Source organism: Actinia tenebrosa, unplaced genomic scaffold (genome assembly GCF_029948245.1).
Source record: "Actinia tenebrosa isolate PJP-AT-01 unplaced genomic scaffold, QUT_ActTen_1.0 PGA_scaffold2__45_contigs__length_23673736, whole genome shotgun sequence".
NCBI lineage: Eukaryota > Metazoa > Cnidaria > Anthozoa > Actiniaria > Actiniidae > Actinia > Actinia tenebrosa.
Genome location: NW_028292579.1, coordinates 16,031,411 through 16,050,843, shown reverse-complemented (window position 1 = coordinate 16,050,843; position 19,433 = coordinate 16,031,411). Strand labels below are relative to the sequence as shown.

The window sequence follows — 19,433 nt, the reverse complement described above, 5'->3', positions numbered from 1 at the left end:
CGCCAATTAGTGAATCGTTCGACACAAAGCTGTCACTTAACGATGACTCCGCGTCCTGTTCTGGGGACAGTAGTGGTGACTTTGAGCACAACGGCAGGGATTACCATAATGGTGGAGAACGCCATTATGGTGGAGAAGACCGCAACGATAAGGACTACATTAAAGTCGGAGACCAATACCGAATGTTAGGCCAACAGAAGGATAATCTAGTGCCACAAAGTGCAGCGTCAATGAATATGCTTCAGCGAGATGCCAAATTGGCGAAAAAAGAAGTGATTTATTGTCCAATTTGTTTCAAGAAACTGAAACACATTTATTATTTGAGGGTAAGTGAGCTGATTCGTTGTCACAATTAGTTTTTCTCCTCTTCCCCATCCTCCCTTAATTGTCTTTCTTCTTCTCATCAACGCCACCTATCTCTCTATCAGTCCTCCTAGCTTATATTACTTCCAAACTTCTCCATCACATGATCAAAAACCTCATTTTCAATAGTGACCCTCATTGGTCATTATTGGAACAACTCATTTTCTCATCACCACCAATCTCCGTCACATCATCGCCAAATTTCTTCCTTCCTATGCATCTCAACCAGCTTGCCCCTCTACCATCCCATAGTCCTTCACAGTCATAATTACACCAGATCATGCAGTATTAACAATCATTTTCGTAACTTTTTAGAGACACATGATCATCCACAGTGGAGTGAAGCCATTCAAGTGCAACTTCTGCCCCAGACGTTTCAGCCAAACAGGAAACCGTAATGCTCACATGCGCATTCACACGGGAGAGAAACCTTTCCAGTGCGACTTGTGTAATAAAAAATTCACGCATGCGTCATCTAAACGACGCCATACAAAATTCTGCCAAGCCATATAGTTTTTTTTATAGCTATGTCGTAGCCCAACCACTAAGCCTCAGAAAGAGGGATGTTTTTATTGGGAAATACTATGGAAATCTAAAGAGTGGTGAAACAGAGCCCACGAATCTGTAATCTGTTCCGCGTGATTGATTTTCCGTACCAAGTGATCAATGAAATTATTGCCAGGAACGATCACGTGGTACTATTCAATTAGTTTAATTTGATTAACTAAATTCTGGAAACACAAAATCCTAATTTGCATAAATCGATTCTTTGTGAATTGGATACTTATATTGTGGGACATCATGAGAGAATTAGTTAATGTGAACACTTTCATCATATTAAGGGAAAGATAGAATTTCAATTATTGAAAATTTTAATTATTTTATTAAATGGTTTTAATTACGATATGATTTAAATTATTATAATTATCATAATTATTATAATCTAGAAATTATTTAAACTGTGCCAAAATCATGAAAGCAAGTTGTCAGTGGCGTTTAGCAAATGATCTATTACAGGGTACACAAGGTGCCTTTGTATATCGAATTGCTGACCAAGCAACTGGTTTCTAAACTTGGCAATATACAGACCTTTCACGAGATACAGACCTAAGCTCATGACAAAGCCACTAGACAAAGCCACTATTATAATATTTAATGAAAAAAAGTTGGTTCCTAAGTGATATTATGTACCATGTAAATATATCAGTATTAATGTAATATTTATATCTTGATTTAAAATTCTTTAACGACTTAAAATCAGACGAAGCTCCATACACATCCCTAGTACATTCTACTGTGTTTTAATATATAGAAGAAAGAAAATTCAAAATTATGAAAATTACTATTATTAAATATAACCAAATGGCATTATAAATATACTGATCTGAATGTGAAGAAAAAGTGACTGAGAAAAAATGGGGAAAACTAAATACAAACACAGAAGATTTTTCCCGAGACGAAAATTGAGAGATTAGAGAAGAAGCAAAAACACTTCCATACCCACAAATGAAATAGTCCTTTTACGACGTCCATAAACAGGTGCTTTCTGGTCTAGTTTGGGTACAAACAATACGATTTGAGGCACGACGAATAAGATATGTTTTTACCCAAGCTAGACCAGGATGCACCACGTTTGCTATCTAAAAAAGTCTATATCCACAAGCATAAAAAATCAGAGCAATTTTGATCTGCTAATTTTGAAGAGGTAATTGGCCTTGGGTTCAAGTCTTCTTCCCTCTCTATCAATGCTACCCCTTCACTTGAATGACCACAAAAGTTGATTTCTGAGGATGGAGGAAAACCGGAGAACCCGGAGAGAAAAACCCTCGAAGCACAGGAAAGAACCAAATATAAAATCTATTCACGTGACACCGAGTTCAGGAATCGAATCAATGCTACATATGTAAGAGGAGAGCGCTCTCACTGCTATAGTAAGCCACTGTGGATCCAAGTCGATGTTTATGTTCATATTTTCCTATAATTACTATTTTATCACCCTCGACACACGTGGCCATTCCACTTCCTGATCAGTCTACTTCCTGTTTAGTCCATGGATAATTGTAAAAGTAGATTTGTAGAAGAAATTCTATATGCGAGATTAAACTACTATCTGTTCTAAGTACCTCACTACGATTACCTGACTGAACGATGACCACGTGACCAACACGTGATAAGGCACGTGACCAACACGTGATAAGGCACGCGACCAACACGTGATTACATTGCATCAAAATGGAACTTGTGTGCATCTTCTCTTTTCTCCTTTTGATCTGCTCGCTGAAAAAAATAACATATTTGTATATTTTACTTTAAAATGTTGGTAGTTCTGTGAAGTGATATTTGGTGGATAGACCTGATCGAATGATGATGGATGTAGTGGCGATGGTTGAGGTGATAGTGGTGGTGATGGTGGTAATGGTGGTGATGGTGTTAATGGTGGTGATGGTGGTACTGGTGGTACTGGTGGTGGAACTGATGGTTGTGGCGTTCGTAGTGGTACTAGTGGTACTAGTAGTGATAGCAAAAATGGTAGTGATAGTGGTGGTGGTAGTGTTGCAGTAGTGATATTGGAGGAAATGGTAATGGTAGTGGTGTAGTAATAGTGGGGATGTTTTGTTGGAGGTAATGGTAATGGTAGTGGTAATGGTAATGGTATTGGTAATGGTAATGGTAATGGTATTGGTATTGGTAATGGTAATGGTAATGGTAATGGTATTGGTAATGGTAATGTATTGGTAATGGTAATGGTAATGGTAATGGTAATGGTAATGGTAATGTTGTGTATGGTTGGTATTGTGCTGTAATGTAATGGTAGTGGTACTGGTATGGTATGTGGTATGGTAAGGTATGGTAATGGTAATGTTGGTATGTATGGTATTGGTATGGTATTGGTCCTGGTCTTATGTCTGGTAATGGTACTGGTACTGGTATGTGTTGGTATTGTATGGTCTTGGTGTTTGGTTTGTCTGTCTTGTTCCTGTCTTGGTCTGGTCCTTGTCTTGGTCATGGTTTCTGGTCTGGTCTGGTCTGGTTGGTCTGGTCATGGTCTTGTGCCTGGTCTGGTCATTGGTCCTGGTCCTGGTCCTGGTCTGGTCCTGTTGGTCTTGGTCCTGGTCTTGTGGTCTGTTCTGGTCCTGGTCTGGTCTGGTCTTGGTCTGGTCTTGGTCCTGGTCTTGGTCCTGGTTCTTGGTCCTCGTCTTGGTCCTGCTCGTGGTCCTGGTCCTGGTCCTGGTCTGGTCGGGTTCCTGGTCTCGGTCTGGTCCTGGTCCTGGTCATTGGTAATGGTATTGGTATTGGTAATGGTAATGGTATTGGTGATGGTAATAGTGATATCAGACTGAGTACAAATGTTCAACATTTCGAAATAATTACCTTTTCTAACAAATGAAGTACCATTATGACCAGAGCAAGTAATGCACAGAGACCCAACATACAAAGACCTGTCAGTAGAACAAGCTTGCTGGGTGTGACTAGAAGCTTAGACTTCCACCTATAAACAGACATATATGTATATTTAGTAAAAATACGCAGGTGATTATAGAAAATCTCGCGCGCTGATTGGTCAAGAAACTCACACTATCACACGAAAATCACCTCGAGCGAAAATCCAAAATGGCGGCCAGCCGCTTTGTTGCTGTTACCGGGAAAAAAATGCCTTTTATCTTCTTTTTTTTTTTTTTTTTGAAAGAATCACCTGTGTATTTATATTAAAACAATTATTTGCCTCAGGCTCAGTGATTATTGGGGAATATTTACCTCGCGTCTCGGTTAATATTCCCCGATAATCACTTCGCATTCGGCGAATACTGATTGTTAAATATATATACTATCAGTGACCACGTGACTTTTAATTCCTAAACACAAAATGTAAAGTACATATGTGGTGGGCGCTGCTGATAGGTCGCATCTTATCTTCCTTGTTCAGTAAGGTCAGGGGTTTGATCCTCGGACCCGCCATCATATGTGAGAAGAATTTTTTTAAGTTGGCGCTTTCCTGTGCAGCTATGCAGCTTCAAAACTATTAGAAAATGGTATTCTGATTTTTTTTTTCAGGGATCCCATCACAGTTTGTTTCTTAGTATAATTTTAGACTTGAATATCAGAGAATTGACGAAATTTTTAGAATAAAAAACGTTTTGGTATTGCTTCCACTCTGGCAAACTTTGGAAAACCTCATAATCACTGGTCGCTCAACCAATCACAGCACGAGAAACTCTATATTCAAGTCTAGGATTATACTAAAATAATAATAACCATTAAGGTATTTGGACTTACTTGTTTGGTTGATCTGGTGGGTATGGTATTATGATCATCTGCGAGTTAGGGATGATGGACGGCCAAGAATGGCTGCGAACAGTCTGTGAAATGAACAAACCAGAAATGAAAAACCTAACATGACAATTTCCAATTCGATCTGTGAGTTAGCCGTGCCCTGACTTAGATCAGCCCAGAGGTTGTTTCAGGGTTCGATCTGTGAGTTAGCCGTGCCCTGACTTAGATCAGCCCAGAGGTTGTTTCAGGGTTCGATCTGTGAGTTAGCCATGCCCTGACTTAGATCAGCCCAGAGGTTGTTTCAGGGTTCGATCTGTGAGTTAGCCGTGCCCTGACTTAGATCAGCCCAGAGGTTGTTTCAGGGTTCGATCTGTGAGTTAGCCATGCCCTGACTTAGATCAGCCCAGAGGTTGTTTCAGGGTTCGATCTGTGAGTTAGCCGTGCCCTGACTTAGATCAGCCCAGAGGTTGTTTCAGGGTTCGATCTGTGAGTTAGCCATGCCCTGACTTAGATCAGCCCAGAGGTTGTTTCAGGGTTCGATCTGTGAGTTAGCCGTGCCCTGACTTAGATCAGCCCAGAGGTTGTTTCAGGGTTCGATCTGTGAGTTAGCCATGCCCTGACTTAGATCAGCCCAGAGGTTGTTTCAGGGTTCGATCTGTGAGTTAGCCGTGCCCTGACTTAGATCAGCCCAGAGGTTGTTTCAGGGTTCGATCTGTGAGTTAGCCATGCCCTGACTTAGATCAGCCCAGAGGTTGTTTCAGGGTTCGATCTGTGAGTTAGCCGTGCCCTGACTTAGATCAGCCCAGAGGTTGTTTCAGGGTTCGATCTGTGAGTTAGCCGTGCCCTGACTTAGATCAGCCCAGAGGTTGTTTCAGGGTTCGATCTGTGAGTTAGCCGTGCCCTGACTTAGATCAGCCCAGAGGTTGTTTCAGGGTTCGATCTGTGAGTTAGCCATGCCCTGACTTAGATCAGCCCAGAGGTCGTTTCAGGGTTCGATCTGTGAGTTAGCCGTGCCCTGACTTAGATCAGCCCAGAGGTTGTTTCAGGGTTCGATCTGTGAGTTAGCCATGCCCTGACTTAGATCAGCCCAGAGGTTGTTTCAGGGTTCGATCTGTGAGTTAGCCGTGCCCTGACTTAGATCAGCCCAGAGGTTGTTTCAGGGTTCGATCTGTGAGTTAGCCGTGCCCTGACTTAGATCAGCCCAGAGGTTGTTTCAGGGTTCGATCTGTGAGTTAGCCGTGCCCTGACTTAGATCAGCCCAGAGGTTGTTTCAGGGTTCGATCTGTGAGTTAGCCATGCCCTGACTTAGATCAGCCCAGAGGTTGTTTCAGGGTTCGATCTGTGAGTTAGCGGTGCCCTGACTTTGATCAGCCCAGAGGTTGTTTCAGGGTTCGATCTGCGAGTTAGCCATGCCCTGACTTTGATCAGCCCAGAGGCTGTTGCAGGGTTTGATCTGTGAGTTAGCCATGTCCTGACTTAGATCAGCCTAGAGGTTGTTTCAGGATTCGATCTCAGAATGCTGAAGTTTTTGAAGCTGAAGGTCAGGAAAAATGATAAGACAAGTGCACAATCTGTTACAGGGCTTTATTTACATGTACAGCAACTTTCATAAGGCGTGAAACGTGAAAATTGCGTTTTCAAGGACCAAACATTTTATTTCAAAGTCGTTATGCGCATATTCATGATTACGAAAACAAATTCTTTAATAATGGTGGCACAATAACTCTCCAAATAATCTCTGAAACAATTAGACCTCTAACCCAAGGGCACAGCGAGGTCTTGATTATTGGGGGCAATGAACTATTTTCCAGCCAAATCCACAGAAATCTCGCATGCATTAATCAAATTTTTGTGCTGAAAGCAAGCATGCCCCCCGTTCCCCCTCCCTACGTTAGTATAACCCTCATGAGCTACGAGTTGAAAGCCTGAATGGGTTATATGGGTTTACTTGTAGCCTGAGTATTAAGCCTTCTGGGGCGCTTCTGGGGGGGCTTGGGCTTTCTTCTGGGGAACTAGGGGGGGGGGAGGGGGGGCTTGGGCCTTCCGCCTCCCCCCTCCCCGGAGAGAGCCTGATACTCAGGCTAGTCTACTTGCTAGACAAGCTACCCAGAAACCAATTCAATCTTAACAGTTATGGTAAAATAAAAAAGACATGATTCAGTGACTTACGCCTTTCTTGGCCCTTGGCATTCCAATAGTCAGTTTGTCAACAAAGTTTGGAGTTCGTCCCAAACCAAACACTATGTATGGACACTGTAGTGCAAAGTAACCAGACTGAGACAGCTGGGCCGCTGAAACAAATAGCATCATTAGACTGGTTTATCCATTGGAGATTCTCTGAGATCAACTTTATTTTATTACAAAAGGTCAATAGCGCAGCGCAACCGTGACGTCATAAAAACGAAGAAAAAGGCGAAATTCGGACAAACAAACTTACAAGTTTACTTTCAGCAGATAATTTTCACAGCCGATCGCAGTTGATCTTGGTTTACATGGGTTATTATTGTAACTTTGAGTAAAAATAATAAAATCGGTTCGTATAATCCTCGTAGCGGTTAAGCAGAATGCAATGTTTGTCCGAATCTTTAAGCTATTTTTAGATTCAGTGCGCTGCGCTATTAGGACTACCTTCTTTGCTTGACCAAAGGTCTTTTCTAAGTCCGATAAACATGATGCATGCTGGTCTAGCTTGGGTACAAACAACACTATGATGAACAAGAAGAAGTCCACATTTGTGCCCAACTTAGAGCACAATGCATCATGTAAGCAGTTATTTCTCAGCCTTGCAACGGCCATGCACTCTCTGATAATTGCTCGAAAACTGTGCTGCATGTAACAGGGCCTCTCTTCAAGCGTGCATGCTCTATTGCTGTACAGAGCACAAAAAAACTGGGTTTTTTTCCTTATAAATGAATGAAAGTAACCCAAAAATCTCACCAGCACCAGTCTTCACTTTTCCATCATTATCAGTCATTGTATAACTAACATATGGACCGGCTTGGTTGACTCCATACGGCTGAAACAACACCACAATCAGAACATCATCATTAACCCATGCATGTGCATGTATATGTGATGCTACCTTATTACATGAAATTTTCGCGACACCTTAATTTCCGCAATTTTCAAAAAAAAAATCGCAAAATTAACGCGTCGTGAAACATTCATGTAATAAGGTACATGATTGGTTTTTGATATGACATGTTTGCAGTTTTTGTCATTTTGAGTTGCTATAGTTGATTACAGTGACAATGCATAGGTTTGGATAGCAGGTATTAGGCTAAACGGGTAAACATGTTTACCGCGCGCATGTTTCCTCGATGTTTCCCAGTTTAGCCACATGAGAAACATTGCTGTGGCAACAAATTTTGCTTCCAAAACGCAAAAAATTTTTTTGCTATGCGGCAGAAACATTTCATATTTCCAAGACGCATGGAAACATTGTTTCCCGATGTTTCCTGACAGTTTTGCCACCTTAGGAGACATTTAGGGAAACATGTTTCCTCGTTTAGCCAGAGCCTTAGAGTTACATCCTATTGCCTTCTGCCAAATGATTGTTCCAGTTGGGTCAGGCTTTTTATACATTCATTGTACTGACCCAAATGCCTAAACTCAAAACAGTTGCTTGAAAGGAACAGAGTGTAACTTTAATATCTGCTATTTGTATGCATGGTGGCTGGTGGAAGGAAGGTTGAAAGCACTACAAAATACCGGGGGGGGGGGGGGGGTGTGAAAGCCTCTACAGCCCTGCCTCTCTGCTGTTAATGGTCTCTATGGCTGAATCGGTTGTTATGTTATGAAGCATAGCATTCAATTGGGACTGTAAGGTAAGTAGTTTCAAAGGAAGGATTATTCAAATTTAAAACTTGCAGACACGGTTAAATACTTTACAAGTGTGTTACCAGTGAACAAATGTATGAAAAATGGTGGATTGTTACAAATGATAAATATCTTACCAACTTGTCTCCTTTGCAGGAAGTTAGGGTTACACCACTCAAAACTACAAGAACAAGGAAAAGGTTCACTAAAAATTTACTATCTATAACGCTTCTCAGTTGAGTCTGGCACATTATACTGTTGTTTTACAGCCTGATAATTCCAGAAGGTCATCCAATAATGGCACAGTTAACCCATATCATAACCAAAGGATTATTGATTTGTACTCAGTGATCACGCTCTGGAGCTGGGTTCCCTGTGGTTCCACCCAGTTAGCTCAGTTAGTTTAGCATTGGACCAATTGTGCCGGAGGTTGTAGGTTCAATTTGCGGCCAGACCAACACTCAGGGTCTTAAAATAACTTAGGAAAAACTGCTGCATTTACAGTTATTTCTGAAAATGGTTAGACTTTCAAGCGGCTCATATGACCACTTTCAATGACGATCCCAATTCTTCACACTTCATCATTACTAACCAATATCATAGGGATGTAAAAGAACCACTGAGGACGTAAAGAAACCTTGGCAGTGACCATCCTCAGTGCCTACATCTCCAAGGACGGATCCGGGGGGCAAAGGGGGGCTAAAAAGGAACTCAATTACCCCCCCCCCCTAAACTCAATTACGCCCCCCCTAAAATTTTGGCTGGATCCGCCCTTGATCTCAGTACTAACCACCTCATGATTGTAAGCACCGTTGAATGCTTTACTCACCAGCCACTTTGACAAATGATGCATCAACATAGAGATTATTACGAACAGCATGGAGTCTGAAACTGTCAGGTGTAGTCTGTGTTACTATGATGAAGTCTGTGATTCCCTTGGAATGCAGAAAAATATCATCAATAAGAGTGGGCTCTCTAGGTTAACACGACATTGGAAATGTCAATAAAATTCTGTGTGAAATCTTATTAAGATGATATCTTTTTTTAATCGAAAACCCATTAAATAATTCAAATTAAGGATAGAAAACATTGAAGACATCCGAGGTTATTTTCTTGCCAGAAAATTTGTGCCTAAAGTCTTGAATATACAGACCAAGGCCATTACAAGACTGAAATCTGTTTTAGAGGCCAAGGGTACAGTTTTTTCCTATCTGGACTGAGTTTTGGACTATATATTTACTGTTCATCTCGTTTTGCAATTTTTTCTTGTTGTTTGGCAATTCGCTATTCCAGGATACCAGACCACAGTCAGAATACCACCCATTTGCGCAGCCAATCAGAACGCAAGGAAAAAAATATTTTTAACTTACATTCTCATAAAGATCAAAGAATGTAGCAACCACTGCTCCCTCTAATGACATCAGAGACTAAATGGAAAACAGAACAGAAATTAAAGAAGAAGTACCTTGGTCCTACCTAGTGCTTGTACAATTCACTGATCATTGGCATAGTTGGAGGCTGTTGGAACCTTTTGGTATGATTGTGAAAGTTCTTGGAACATACGTACTGCACAATGAATGCGATGGTATGTGTCCAAGCATTTTGAATGGATAACCAGAAATCTGAGGTAAAGGAGGGATTCAGCGATATAATGAACTCATCACATGCCATAACGTTGCTGCATGCCAAGAAATTTCACACTCATCAAAAGTCCACAATGTTCAAGTATAAGTCTATTTTATGATGGAATTTCATATCAATATCAAATAGACCTTTTTACCTTGGGCGTAATGTTTTCCCATTTCAAACCATGTGTCATTCCCTAGAGTATCATTTCTTTGTTGATGGTTGCACATGAGAAGACACGTGAATATGGATACAACTCAAACAAAGAATCTCATTCCAACAAGAATGACACGTGGTCTGAAATGGGCAAACATTACGCCCAAGGTGAAGAGGCCTATTAGCCTGTAAGTACTGTAGGTGCTTGTAATAGCTTCTATCTACTGTATAGTACCTTCCACTGCACAGAGAATGTTCTTCCATTTACACAGTGATGTCCAGAATTGCTGCAGGGAACATTCTCAAGCAATACTGGTGCACTTCTAATTCTCCTGGATCAAGGAAGTAAATCAACACTCTTTAAAGCATGCGAGATGCAAGTTAAATTTAACAAATCGCAGAAGCATCTCACTGCATGTCTTGCTTCTCCTAACACTTCTTTGTTGTGTTCAATTGTATCTAAAGTTGGTACTTTTTGCTTCAAAAGTCATGACATGTATGATACAGCTGAAGACAATGTCTTCAATTGATTGGAAAGGAACCTCGACAATAATCAACTTGTTCCAACCACAATTTTTGGTGCTAAACTTGAGGGGACATTTATTTTTTATGTGTTCATGTTTTCCATATTGTTTATTGTAAAACTAAAAGTGCTGTGTGACTCAAATTCCCCCCTTCTTGAACCTTTTTTCCCCACTGGTAAAAAATGAACAGTCCCTAACTAACAGAGTGCAAACAATATATCCGTGAAACACTAATTACTAAATTGTTCAAAATAAAGCTAGTTAAACATAAGAAAACAATAGAATTAGCATAAAATAGCGTAAGTTAGTATTACTAATATTTCACGGATATATTGTTTGCACTCTACTGTTTTAAGACTTACTTTGGAGTTATGATGTCTAAGATGATCAGTCCATCAGGATATCCATCCATATTGTAATCACCTGAAAAGATACATATCCAATAAGATTCTGACATCCCTCACTGCATACTCACATGGTTGAAACTAAAAAAAATAGAAAGCAGACCTACCCTACCCTACCCTCCCAGTCATGTAACTTACCTTGTTCTTATTGTCATCAGTGGTGTGTTAGCAATTGACTCATTGCTAGAGGGGGGTATGAATATTGCCATGTGTCCTGATTATTGGCCTACCCTCCCCTACCCTCCCAGTCATGTAACTCACCTGTTCTAATTGTCATCAGTGGTGTGTTAGCAATTGACTCATTGCCAGAGGGGGGTATGAATTGCCATGTGTCCTGATTATTGGTTAAAACCCTTGACCACTGCAATAGAGAGAACAAACCCAATAACAATATAAGTGCTTAATACTTTTGACAAAGGAAGAACCCTTGGCAAAAAAAAAACACAAAGATATATATTTTTTCATGATTTTATAAATAATGGTATTACTGCCATTTCCATTGCTATGTGGCCACCCCAGACAAAAATCGCGACGTGCACGTCGCAATAGACTGCCCTCATTCAAACACGTTGACATCATTTACACTTGTGTGTGATTCAAAAGGCGCCAAAACTTGTTGATTGTTTACAAGTATTATGAGCCACACTCACCGGGCCTACCGGGCCGATCCAAACGCACATAAATGACATTAACGTGTTTGATTGATAGCAGTCTATTGCAAAGTGCACGTCACGTTTTTTGTCTGGGGTGACCGTGTAGCAATGCAAATAGCGGTAAGAGCCCATCCAGAGAACCTAATATAGCTTATCGTATTGTATTGTAATGTACACAACTAGTTCAAAATATGTTGTTGCTTGGAGATCTAAGACCAGGTATTGTAAATCGTTAAAATACTATATATTTGAAAATATGTGTCCCACAGGATGCATTACATTTTTGTATGACAAACTATATGAAAAATAATTGGCACTGCACAACACAATGCTTGGGATCCATATTTGAGCAGTTACCAAGGACCCAAAAGGAAAACCCTAGTGTAATTTATGCTACGTATGTTAAGAAGGAAGCGTAAAATATACCTTGTTATTGATGTAGATGTAGATTTGACTGTCTTGGCAGTTTGGTAAAGAGCACACAGGAAGTAAGTGATCTATTTTACCATCCCTGTCTGGTTGAATGAAAAAATAAAAATGAATATTAAATTTCATTCTTTGCATGGATAACGTCCTGGTGTCTGTAGAGTAAGGGTTTGTTTTATGATGAATGTAAATGGGAAAACAATTTTAGGACTGTGTTTAATGAAGGGTGTCTTCGTAATCACTGTACTTCAATAATACATCGCCAAGAATTAATCAACTTGTTACAAGAAAGAAAAAAAATATGAATGGATGGGATGGATGGATGAATGAATGGATGGATGGAAAAATGGATGGATGGATGGATAAATGAATGGATGGATGGAATAATGGATGGGATGGATGGATGGATGGATAAATGAATGGATGGATGGAATAATTGATGGGATGGATGGATGGATAAATGAATGGATGGATGGATGGATGGATAAATGGATGGGATGGATGGATGGATAAATGAATGGATGTATGGAATAATGGATGGATGGATGGATGGAATAATAGATGGGATGGATGGATGGATGGATGGATAAATGAATGGATGGATGGAATGGATGGATGGAAAAATGAATGGATGGAAGGATGGAAAAATGGATGGATGGATGGATGCATAAATGAATGGATGGATGAATAAATGAACGAATGAGTGAATGTTGATTCTTACCAAAGTCAGCAAATGATGATTGACCAATGACATGTGATCTGGCACTGACACCATCAGGAAGACCAATGCTATCAGGAGAGTAAGTCAGAATTCCTTCCTGAAAGATAAGGCTTCAATCTCAACACTTGGGCAGACCCATGCAGAAACGTAAAGCAGTTCTTATATGGCTGTGAAAAGTGTGATGTCATGACAATACAAGGTACGCAAGGCAATCACATTGATCAAGAATTTACTCTCCATCCAATAAAATACCAGAATTACAGCATAAAAAGAGTGAGAATACAGTCATGCCACTGCACTGCCAGCCCAACCACATTGTGTGAGACTTTACTCTCCATCCAATAAAATACCCAAAATACAGCACAAACACAGTGTGGACATAGTCACGCCAAGAACACAGCACTGGCAGACCAATCACATTGCATGTGATAAAAATCAGCCACTGAAAATTATAGAATCGGTTGCAGCAAGGCATGTACTTGAAAACTACCGTATAATCTTTACTACACTGACCTTATTTTCCCAAATTTCAAATTTGTAGTCTTCAGACTTTGAGGTTACAAACAGATCTGAAAATCATTTGAACAACAATTACATGAGTGATGTAGCAGTAAGGATGCAATCAGGGAACAGATCTCACAGCTGCTTGAACTGTATCTGGGTATAGCTGCAATGATTGCTTTGCTTTATTCCCTCTCTCCTTAAATAACCAATAACCATAACTTTTAAATTTGTTTCAACTGAATTTAGTTAATGAAGAACATTAACTGTTTCTGAAGCCCATGCATTGAACCAAAATACCTGTCAAAATATTTCAAATGTGTAGTTCCAGAATATATCCATGCCCCCACCACAGAGGGAATTTGCAAAAGGACCCCCCTACCCTCTGGAACTTCCAATTTTCTTCCATACAAACTCTGTAATTTTGTTATTTCTCTAACCCCTTCCCCTCCAGAATTTCCAATTTCCTCCATGGGTATGTGGTATAGATATTTTCTGGATTTTCATATTAAAATTCTACAAGTTCTGCTGGTGAATCAAACTAACCTGCTGTCATATCCCCAGTTAGATCCAAGAAACCATTTGAATGAGGAATTGTCAATGGCGATAATTCTTGATTCTGTTCAGTGACTTTTGAGTTTGCTTTTTGGGTTTGTCTCTCAAACGTCTTGTTTTTTCTAACATAAAATAAAACTAACAGTATGAACAAATTATCTAATTAATTTTATATTCTAATTATAAAACTAGTAGATTAAATTATTCCTATTATTGTCCTATCTGAGTTTGCTACTGTCCAGATTCATTTCAACAATATTATTTTTGAAATATTAAAACTCTTAGTTTGCTACAAATATTAAAGTTATCTCACTGAATTGCAAAATGTGCTATCCATAATAACTGTAAAAGAATGTTCAATGAGATCCCTGAAAAACGCAAAATACATTCCCCAATGTTTCTCTCAGAAATGTAGCCCCATTTTTTCTTTCAATTCCAACACCCCTCCCCCCCCCTCCCCGACCTATGTCCAATACTGCTAGCTGTATAAAGAGTTTTACAAAAATAATTCACATGGTCACAAAAACACATACCCTACTGATATCCAGTAAGTTCTCACTTCAAGGCTTGCATTTTTCAAGTTGTAGATTGTACCCAAAATATCAGGTATCAAGTCACCATTAACGCTATCAAAAAAACAAGAGCAAATATCAACATTATCCTAGCAGCACAGGAAAAACCAAATGGAGGGGTCCCAGGATTAAATAGCCCAAAATCGCAGCTGTGAGAGCCAGCACTTAAAATAGCAGGAGGGTTGTCCAATACTACAACTAGATTCCACTAGTAATACAGGTTTAACCACAGGTGTAACTAATAATACAGGTTTAACTAGAGGAAACAGGTTTATTAGCATAGTTTTGGCTATTTAGTGCCATCCTCATTAAATAAAGGATTATAATATCATCATCATCATCATCACCATAACCAGTGGTACAGTTGGTGAATAATATGGGGCACCCATATATTGATACCGGACAATACCATATGTAATGAAGAAGGGGATCCAGGAATCTTTTTAGGGAGGGGTGCACCCCAGGATTTTTTAGGGGGTGCACCAATTTTGTTTAGGGCTCATGCACCAAATGTGCATAATAATAAAGCCATAATTGACTGTAAATTGCTCATTTATGGGGAACTGCACACTCCCTACTCCCCTCCCCTGTAAGTCACACTGCACCCAATGGTCAAGTATGAATTATTACTGCTATCATACTGGATACTCACCACTGTGGTTTTGGGTTAAATCCATAGACCCTCCATTTATTCATCTCAATGTCCCAGTAGGACGTTAGCATGGTGGCATCATTCAACTCCCACTACCAAGATGCTTCTTGAATTTGATTCCGTACTTAAATTTGTGTTCCCTTATGAGAATAGTAAGAACAAGTAGGGCTAATTAACTGAACGAAAGAAAGTGTGCAAGGGAGTCTGGTAGTAAAGCTCAATGACAACATCATGCAAACGTCCTATTGCCTGAAGTTGTTTGAGTTTTGGAAACATTAAAATGTCTCAAGTTTTGATCGACTCACTCTAAAATTACAGGCTGGTCCTTTAGCTCCTCAGGAATTTGAAAGGATTTCTCTACTGCAAAAAAAGAGATTAAAAGCTAATGAATATTTCAGGAGCCAAGGATGACTTTGAATATTGCATAACAAATGATTGTATAAATTAACTAGTTAAAATAATGATGATATAAATATTATCAAAACCTCAGCTGATTACATTCAGCTTCCCTATCTTTGGCAGAAACACAAAGTGTGAGTGTCTATATTCAAAACATTTGTATTTATCAATTAATATTATTGCTACTGCATTCTTTATGTCATTGCTGTTATTAGAAAACTTGGAACAGTTTTACAGGGCTAAAAATAATTGCCAGTTATTAGACAATGTCAAGTCCGAATAGAGGTCTCTTTAGCTTCATATGCAATTGCCCATTACAGATCACATGACATTCCCTTGAGAATTGTTCTTTTATGACGAACATGTTAAAATATTTACACATGAAAGAATCAACTCCCAAGAGTGGCATCGCATGGTCTGAAATGTGTACATCAAACCACGAAGCTAAAAAGGACTATTGAAACTTGTCTGGTCAAATCTTTGTCTTGCCAGTCATTTTGACCAGTAATGTTGAGCCAAACATGGGCTATGGCTGAGCTAAAACTAATTTGGCTGACCATCACAAAAGGCAACTGACTAGCCATTACTTTTAGCACACTTTATATGGCTGCATTGTTCTTACTTTTGCTTATCTCATTTAGACTTCCCCAAAAGACATAGACTCTTTTAGGTTGTATATTTCTTGCGTCAGGTTTGCCTGTCTCAGTGGTAATCAAAACATCCATACACCCATCACCATTAAAATCTCCTGGTCCAACATTGACTATAACACTATGGAATAACAAATATCATTATAAGTACCAAGTGTCAAAGTCTCCATTTTTTCTCTTCTCATTGGCCAAGAGGATGCCACATGATCATATCAAATGCGTGTGTAGAACAAGCTATCAGTGCACTCAAGGCAGCTATGAAAGCAGATATTAGCCACCCAGAGGTGCAACAACAAATGAACAATCGTGAAGAAGCCAGGCAACAAGGGATCACAATTAGTATGGGGCATCATCAAACTCAGCTGCTGCTACAAGTGTTACAGTGAAATATCTGGACAATAACCCCAGCTAAATGCAGGCAGTGGTTCCATTTTATGCAGACATACTATTGATGGTTTTCATGGTGGCCATGTTGGAGAAGCTTAACAAAAGAATTATCAATGAATTCTTTTGTTATATCCTCCAACATGGCCACCGTGTCTTTTGTTATTTAAATCTCTTGGGAATGGTTGAAAACCATCAATTCACTGTGGCCTTGCTAGTAAGTACGTACAAGAAGTCATTGATTAGCATGATTTTGGTTCAAACCTGAAAAGGTCAAACATTGTTCCAGTGCACTAATCTAATAAAACTGTCTTGCTGCACTCCCCTCCCCTTTTATTCTCATCCCTTGCACTATCTTGGTTCTTTCGAGAGCACTGTCGTGTTTGCCTCTCCATTTCTCAATCGGGAGTACAGTGAAATCACCGCAAATAGAACATTATAAACAATGTATAAACAACAGTATATCATTATTTTGGGTGTGTCCTGATGACTGTTAAAATTAACACGTTTTCATACTGAAAAACTTTGCATTTAAAGCACCTCTTTTCAGGTTCAATAGCTTGATTAAACAGAATAGAATAAAACTATATTTTTACCAGGGAGGGGGTGAGGATTATATTGGTAATTACCATCTCATTCATGGGATTATTCAAAGCTTATATATGTTACGAACACCTCAACTGTACCTTGATGGAAAAGCCACGAGAGCTTTTAGGCCATCAAACTTTTGGGAACCTTCATTCCAAAGCAAAACATCTAAGTTCTTTCCTGTAATGATTAACGGTTGATAAGATAAATTAACTTAAAATCACTTGTACTGAGGTGATAGTGTTTTACTAGTAAGAAAAGTAAGCTGCTTTTATGACGTGTTAACATCGTAGGTTGTCGTTGCAGAATTTCAATTTTTGGTTCAAACAGGATTTACTAACATGCGACGAAATAGAATATTAATTTATCAATGAATATATAGGAGTATTTTACCTTGGTTGGATATAACAAAAAGATCAGTAGATTTGTCCCCATTGAAATCGCCAAATGCAGCTAACAGCCCATTGATGGATGAAATCCCAACTTTTGTCGTCACGTCGTTAAAAGAACAGTAATATTCAGGTAGGAGTAATAAAGAAAAGATCAAAGTATACAACGAACGCAGTGAAGTAGTTGGCATTTCATTCTCTTGGCTTGGATCTCGCTATAACAACAGAAATGTTGAAATAAAATACAACAAACATGGATGATTATATTATTTGATTCACTTTATTCCAATTAGAACCCAGGATTATTCGTTTCAACACAGGCAACCCGTAACGCATTTCTTGAGATGCGCGAGCGCTGTCCAAAACGAGGCATTTGTGGACAAAATCTTAGGTACTGTTTAATAAACGAGCAGGAGTGTTTTATCGGGTATAAAACACGAGGCGCAGCCGAGTGGTTTTAGACCCGATAAAACACGATCTGCGAGTTTATTAAACGGCTTAAAAAACACATGATGCATGTTCTCATAGTGTACAGAATTCTTTACGAAATGAACCAAGTTTGATAGAGAAAATCCAAGCTACAGTTTATGCAAATGAAGATGAATCTATATAAGATATAAAACCTCCTTCGCGATCATGATTTCTATTGTGATTCCTTTATGAATTATTAATGAGTTTTTAAATATATATACGCGTGCTATGGAAACAGTACTTAATAAAGGAATACCTTATTACATGAAAGTTTCACGACACGTTAAGGTGCGAACACGATGTAACATTGCACACAACATTGCACACAACAGGACTGTTGCAGCGTATGTCTACCCCTGAAACTTGTTGCACGCAACATTGCATGCATTCTAAGTCACTTTAATTTCGCGATTTCATAGAATAAGTTATCCATTACCTGTTTTAATTCAAACACACAGTTTCCTTGAACAAAACGACTTGTATAAAACAGTATGAAACAACAACAATTAGACATGTCCAGTTCTGGTAGAGCGCATGCACGAAGTAAAGGTAGTTGATACTGACAAATAATACTATTTAAGTTACGGTGCAACATTGCGCGCAATGTCGCATGCAATTGATGTTGCGAGCCATGACACACGACGCAATTTGTTGCACGCAACGTTGATGACGTAGAAAACTATCCTCCTTCAGCAACATTGCCTGCAATGTTGCGCGCAATGTTGCACCGTGTGTCTGTGCCTTGCTATCACTCGAGCAAAACATTGATTACAAAAAGAAAACTACAAAAGAAACCATTTCATATATCAAGGTTATGATATCTAGCATGGTACTTGAACATGGCAGAAGAGTCTAGAGCGTGGCCAAACGCAGTGGCGATCATGACCTCAAAGTCACTTTTAGGCGGATTAAGACTAAAGCCAGGAATCTGTGTGGCGTTAACTCCCAGGTCTCTAGCCATGACACCAAAGTATGCATTATCTGTGGTTAATGGTCGTTTGACTGACTGGGTGTAGTTAAAACAACGAGGAAGTATAGCGGTAGAGACAACTTGAAATGCCCCGTGCGAAAAGGGTGGCCATCTTGTCTCATTGAAGTCTTCCTTAGAAACAAACCAAGGGGATTTTGGATCGCGAACTACTAATAAATTCTCGCTAAGAAACCCCCCATAAAAAGGGTTTGGGAAGCCTTGTTTTTCGAGCCATTTTGACAACCTTGAGACTCTAACATAAACATCATCATCGGTTTTCATAACATACATACAATCAAATTGAGAATACACCCAGAAATGCGACATAAATGTTTTGA

General features: G+C 39.4%; 1 protein-coding gene across 1 annotated transcript; it reads right to left on the bottom strand.

Annotated features, from left to right (window-relative positions):
* Nucleotides 1–1,217: 1,217 nt before the first annotated feature.
* On the bottom strand, nt 1,218–17,933 carry LOC116297836 (T-cell immunomodulatory protein). Its single transcript, XM_031706144.2, has 20 exons — nt 17,659–17,933; nt 17,364–17,445; nt 16,266–16,414; nt 15,550–15,604; nt 14,554–14,646; nt 14,012–14,142; nt 13,478–13,533; nt 12,965–13,061; nt 12,244–12,332; nt 11,426–11,525; nt 11,123–11,183; nt 10,472–10,568; nt 9,825–9,881; nt 9,284–9,389; nt 8,592–8,635; nt 7,573–7,651; nt 6,805–6,926; nt 4,639–4,721; nt 3,736–3,853; nt 1,218–2,640 (listed from the first exon to the last, which is right to left on the bottom strand). The coding sequence occupies exons 1-20, from the start codon at nt 17,843–17,845 to the stop codon at nt 2,581–2,583; spliced, it is 1,866 nt and encodes a 621-aa protein (XP_031562004.1). The 5' UTR covers nt 17,846–17,933; the 3' UTR covers nt 1,218–2,580.
* Between the last annotated feature and the right edge of the window lie 1,500 nt (nt 17,934–19,433).

Excerpts from the sequence above, each read along its gene's own strand:
- LOC116297836 (XM_031706144.2), bottom strand. The coding sequence starts at position 17,845 with ATGCCAACTACTTCACTGCGTTCGTTGTATACTTTGATCTTTTCTTTA. Across the intron at positions 10,569-11,122 it reads TTAGACATCATAACTCCAAA|GAGAATTAGAAGTGCACCAG; the intron begins GTAAGTCTTAAA and ends TCCTTGATCCAG. Across the intron at positions 2,641-3,735 it reads TACTTCATTTGTTAGAAAAG|CGAGCAGATCAAAAGGAGAA; the intron begins GTAATTATTTCG and ends TATTTTTTTCAG.